The 6,153-nt window shown below is 40.7% G+C and overlaps 2 protein-coding genes across 2 annotated transcripts; one reads left to right on the forward strand and one right to left on the reverse strand.

Moving 5' to 3' along the window:
- The first annotated feature begins 2,370 nt into the window (after positions 1-2,370).
- On the forward strand, positions 2,371-3,318 carry LOC136174741 (olfactory receptor 10A4-like). Its single transcript, XM_065944926.1, has one exon. It carries the CDS (start codon positions 2,371-2,373, stop codon positions 3,316-3,318), a length of 948 nt encoding a protein of 315 aa, XP_065800998.1.
- A 1,365-nt stretch (positions 3,319-4,683) lies between these two features.
- On the reverse strand, positions 4,684-5,631 carry LOC136175909 (olfactory receptor 2D2-like). Its single transcript, XM_065946095.1, has one exon. It carries the CDS (start codon positions 5,629-5,631, stop codon positions 4,684-4,686), a length of 948 nt encoding a protein of 315 aa, XP_065802167.1.
- Between the last annotated feature and the right edge of the window lie 522 nt (positions 5,632-6,153).

Below are 6,153 nucleotides of genomic sequence, written 5' to 3' on the forward strand. Positions count from 1 at the left end.
ATGAAGAATTTTTAACCCAGTTCCTGGGGACACAGCCAGGTGGCATCATTTCCTGAAATGAGGTAGATGAAAGTGGGGAGGAGGGGGTGGCGAGGTTGGGCAGGAGGAAGATATGACTCACCAGTCTTTACATCTAAGGCTGTACTGTTGCTGTATGCTGTCTTTTGTGTCTAAATTCCTTATGAATGTGGCTCACTGTGCCTACCCACTGCCATATAGGTATTTCCCTAATTATTTTCATATCTTCTTCATTCTTCAATTAATAACAAATTACTGGGTATCTGCCTTGCATGGTGTTGGAATAAAAATTTGAATAACACAGTTTCTGCTCTCAAGGAATCTACCCCATAGACTATGAGATGGAGACATATATTCAGGATTATTCTAAGATAAGGACAGTGAAAGAGGTATTTCAGGTCTGCAGTGGTGCTAACACCATGAAATGTTCTGCCCTCCTAGAAGTAATCTTGCTTCTTTTCTCCTTTGCTACCATCCTATGCCTAGAGCTCCAGCTTAGTCTCACCCGTGAGTTCAAACTCATTTCCATTCTCAGAGAGGGGGTGAAAGTGCCACCTAACAGGCAAGCCCATGGTTTGGAGTCAGATGCCAACACTTGCTGGCTGCCTAACTTTAGGAAAATTACTCCCTTCTCTGGTCCTCAGATTCCTTGGATGTAAAGTGAAACTAGTAATAGTTCCTACATCTTCTGGTAGTTGTGAAAAAACCATAACACTTGCAAAACACTCATAGTACTGTCTAGTATTGACTTGGTGCCCAATAAATGTTCACTTTTACTATGAAAATAAATAAGATTTCAAAAAAGTTTCTATAAAGTAAGTGATGCCCAGCTTGAGAGATTTTAAATGAATAGGAATCAGGAAAAAGTTTTTAAAAGACTCTTTCTCCCTATTTTTGCTCTTTACCTCCCTCTTTGTTTCACCACCTTGACTTCATGTCTTGCACCTGCTCAGTACTCTACGCAAAAATCACCTTCTCAGTGAGACCTTCTGTGACACACCCCACAGCCTAAATCCTGTCTTCTCCACTGCTTTATTCTTCTCATCATCTAACATAATAAACATTCTATTCACATAACTTAATATAACACACATTTCCTGTTAAAAAGTGAGTTATATGAGGGTGGAGATTTTTGTTTGCTTTTTTTACTAGTATATTATTTTTCAATATTTAGAACACTCTCTGGGCACACTAAAGATAATCAATATTTATTTAATAAATTATTTTTTTCTCTTAGCGATTGAAAATAAAAGGCTAGTAATTTGGGGCAATAGATTATATAAGAAGTAGATTTTAGAAGGTAGATCTAGCTTGAAATCATTATAATTATAATGAATAGCATTCACTGAGTGTGTGTTATAGGCCAGTCACCATGCTACGTGCTTTAGATTTAATCCTTCATTTAATTTTGTAGCCATCAAAAAAACTTTCAGAGTTCCAATTTTGAAGTTTAATTATTGATACAACGGTGAAACCGTCTGATTCTTTTTCACAGGATTTAACATTATTAGTCACACTTGCATACTTGATTTTGTCTTTATTAATGTGTAAAATTTGTTTCATGTTTCCTGAGAGTCAAGACACAAGATGACCAGTAGAAGCTAATGAAAGGGTTCATACATAACATACCTGGATGCTGCCTATGGTCTGACAGTATTTTGAGTCTATGTTCTCTTTGTCTGATCACATATAGCCACATGCAGGGTATTTAGTCCTGTGATTAAGATAAGCCACAGGTCCTATATTATTCATCTTGTTTAAACTACAATTGTCTGAGTTTAGAAATGATTACTCCAGTATACTGAACTCTTCCCAAGTATGAGCGGCTCCAAATTGGGACACATTCAGGTTTCCTCCTGAGGGATCATTGGTAATGGTAACTCACTTTCCTTGACTTTCTCCTTCCCTCTTTCATTTTGCAGAAAACATGCCCTCACCACCTTTCTGTACATTAAGACCCTTCTCTTCAGAAATGGTTGGCCTGGCTTCTATTTTGGCCCTACTGACTGTTGAAGAGAGATAGGATAGAAGCACAAAAATGAAGCTGTGACTTTGGCCATCCTCTATTGAGTAAAGAAAAGTCAGGACATGTATAGATATACATGGTATGCCTCAGTTCAGTCTGAAAAAAAAATTGTTGATATTCTTAGAAAAAAAAAAAGTGAATCCCATAGTCAGACTTGTTTTTAACATTGGAAAGTATAGCTGTTTAGGCTTCAACAATAATAACAAGAGGATGAAGAAAGAGGCCATGAGAATTTCCCTTTCTAAGGGTGTAATAGAGTCTAAATAGCATATGGAGACTGCCACCTTCCTGGAGTGTGACTGTCCAATGAAATCCTGAGCAGAGGAATGATGTGGGGAAACTGGACAGTTGTCAGTGAGTTTGTTCTTGTGAGCTTCTCATCCCTGTCCTCTCAGCTACAAGCTCTGTTGTTTCTCCTTTTTTTGACCATTTACCTTGTTACCCTGATGGGAAATGTCCTCATAATCCTGGTTACTACAGCTGACTCTGCCCTCCAAAGTCCTATGTACTTATTCCTCAGGAACTTGTCTTTCCTGGAGATAGGTTTCAACTTGGTTATTGTGCCCAAGATGCTGGGGACCCTGATCATCCAGAACACAACCATCTCCTTCCTTGGCTGTGCTACCCAGATGTACTTCTTCTTCTTCTTCGGAGCTGCTGAGTGCTGCCTCCTGGCCACCATGGCGTATGACCGCTACGTGGCCATCTGTGACCCTTTGCGCTATCCAGTCATCATGGGTCGCAGGGCCTGTGGCCAGCTGGCAGCTGCCTCCTGGTTCTCAGGATTCCCAGTGGCTACTGTGCAAACCACATGGATTTTCAGCTTCCCTTTTTGTGGCCCCAACAGGGTGAACCACTTCTTCTGTGACAGCCCCCCTGTCATCACACTGGTCTGTGCTGATACCTCTCTGTTTGAACTGGAAGCTCTAACAGCTACTGTCCTATTCATCCTCTTCCCTTTCTTGTTGATCCTGGGATCCTATGTCCGCATCCTCTCCACTATCTTCAGGATGCCCTCAGCCGAGGGGAAGCGCAAGGCCTTCTCCACCTGCTCCTCCCACCTGCTGGTTGTCTCGCTCTTCTACAGCACTGCCATCCTCACATACTTTCGACCCCGGTCCAGCAACTCTCCTGAGAGCAAGAAGCTGTTGTCACTCTCCTATACCGTGGTGACTCCCATGTTGAACCCCATCATCTACAGCTTGAGGAATAGTGAAGTAAAGGCTGCACTAAGGCGGGCCCTCCGCAGGACCTTGGGCTTTCAGAAACTATGACTGACTTAGATGGAAACTGAGGGGATGGAACACATAGACAAAGGAAAGAAAAGCAAGTTCCTCAAATACATCTTTGGTCTCTATTCTTTCCAAGAGCCACAGTATACACACTGGGACTTTGGACTTTCACTGGGATCCATTAATGAATGAAAGAACATGAGTGATGCAATAAAGAACTTCAGTAGGCCCAGTATTCTCTGGGTCTAGGGTACCGATGTCTCTGAGGATGCTATATTAGTTTACACAGATTAGCAGTCTGATGGTTGACAACTTCATTACTTTTTGTCATTTCTTTTTTGCTTTAATTTTCTTGAACTTCTTCATGTCATTTTATAATTTTATGCTTTGTTTTCTTCTGTATGTCCAAAAACTCCACCAGTAACTTTCAAAGATCTTTCTGTTTAGGAGATAAATTAATGATAATTGTGATAATAAATAGTAGAGTTTGCTTAATTCTTTCATTCACTTTTTTTTCAAAACCTTTGGGTTTAGAATCTAACTTTCAAAAATTTAAGAACTCAAAATGTCAACAAATTTTTATTCAGCATATGTCAGACCTTATTTAGACCCTGAAGACACATGGGTGAATAAAACAAATTTCTTGCCTCATGGAATTTTTATTTTAGTGAGAAAGAGAGAAAATAAAATGGTGCTTTAAATCCTCCATTTGCTTGTAAAGTACCCATGTTTAGAAGGGTATGATTTGAGGACTTCCTCTGCTACCATAATTGGTCTGTGCCTCATTTGGGGAAAACTGATTCACTACATGGAAAACTGCCTTAATCTCAAACTATCCACCTTGGATATGGGAGTTACTTGACAGAAAGGGTGTAAAAGAATCCCAAGTTAAGTAGATGTTGACAGATTATGGAAACTACTCTGAATAATCCAAAGAATTTTTGTTTCTAGATTTTTGGGGGGGTAACATCATTATGATTGGATGGCATCAACTGTTCTTCATAAGCTTGCAGATCCCTCAACAAATTTTGCTGCCCCTTTATGACTTTGTCAGTGACATATTTCAATTCTAGACTCTTGGCAAAGAGGAGACTTGGGACATGGGCACCGTAGCTTTGTGGAAAGTATTGATAAGAATTTATTGATAATTCATTGATATATTTATTGATATAAAATGGAAGTGTTTCTTGGGTGATTTTTTAAATAAAGACCAACCAGAAGGAAGCAGAGCATCCTTCCTAATACTCCATGAATTATTGTCCTTCTTCTTCTACAGAGGAAGTGCTGGGTAAAGGATGGCACGTGGGTCCACAGACAAGTACCAAGGATGAAAGTTACCATATTCCAATCTTGCAGAGGCACCTATTCAGCCAGACTTAGAAGTAGACAACCAGGAGTTTCTTGGTGTCAGTGGAAAACTCCAAACCTGCATGGGAAATTCCTTGTGGCTACTTTCCTCAGAGCGCCCTTCACATCCTTGTTCCTCAGACTGTAGATGAGGGGATTAAGCATGGGGGTCACCATTGCATAGAACACAGATACCAGCTTTTCCTGTTCTTTGTAAGACTTTGGTGTCATGTAGGTGACAATTGCTGACCCATAAAAAAGGATGACCACCATGAGATGGGAGCCACAGGTTGAGAATGCCTTGAGCTTGCCCTCAGCTGACCTCATCCTGACCACAGTCACTATGATGCGGCCATAGGATACCAGGATTAGAGAAACCGGTATGAGGAGAATCACAATCCCCATGAGGAAAATGACCATCTCTGAAGTGTGGGTGTCTGTGGATGCCAGGATCAACATTGCAGGGGCCTCACAAAAGAAATGAGCAATATTATTGCTGCCTTGATAGGGCAGTCTTAGTGTGAAGGTGGTGTCCACCACAGACACCAGAATGCCACTGGCCCATGATCCTGCAGCCAGCTGGATGCACACCCTCCAAGTCATGGTGCTAGGGTAACGCAGAGGGTTGCAGATAGCCACCTGTCGATCACAGGCCATCACCGCCAACAGGGCACACTGTGTACCCCCGAAAATGAGGAATAGTAGAAGCTGAGCTGCACAGCGTGTGAATGAAATCACTTTCCTTCTGGAGAGCAGATGGGCTAGAGCTTGAGGAACGATGTTGGTAGAGAAACAGAGGTCAGCCAGAGACAGATTGCAGAGAAAAAAATACATGGGTGAGTGAAGCCGAGAGTCAGCCTGAATAAGGAACATGAGAAGCAGATTTCCAAGCACGGTGGCCAGGTAGACACCCAGGAATAAGGTGAAAAGCAGCTCTTGGGTGCGTTGGTCACCAGAGAGTCCCAGAAGGAGGAATTCTGTCACCTGCGTCTGATTTGTCTGTCTCATGGTTTTATCAGTGTGAAGTCACTGTACAGTATATGTAGGTGGGTATAGCCTATAAGATTATACAATTCAGAGCTGGAAGGCTTAGAAATTGCCCCCAATCATACCAACCATTTTAAGAATCCCCTTTATTAGGCTGTTAGAAGATGACTATACTGCTTTTTTGGAATGTTTTCAATGTTGCAAAACTTAATACTTCATAAGATGGTACATTCATTTCTAGTGTCATCTGACAAGCATATGGTAGATCAAAAGAATCATCTTCATCATCTTTTCTATCTGAACATCATACTTCTAATGATAAAAACAATAGATTGAATTCACCTGTAAAGTCATGAAATTTAATTTCTCTTTATTATCAGCAAAAACATTTGAGTCTTATTTTGCTGTTGTGATACCTCCCCCATCTCATGATGGTGTAGATACTTTTTTTTAGTTTTTCAAACATACAAATCTTCCTATTGTTTCTTCCCTGAAAAAAAAAAAAACTCACTCACCAAGGTATAAGAAAAAGAACCAAAATAC

Source organism: Muntiacus reevesi, chromosome 9 (assembly GCF_963930625.1).
Source record: "Muntiacus reevesi chromosome 9, mMunRee1.1, whole genome shotgun sequence".
NCBI classification, from domain to species: domain Eukaryota; kingdom Metazoa; phylum Chordata; class Mammalia; order Artiodactyla; family Cervidae; genus Muntiacus; species Muntiacus reevesi.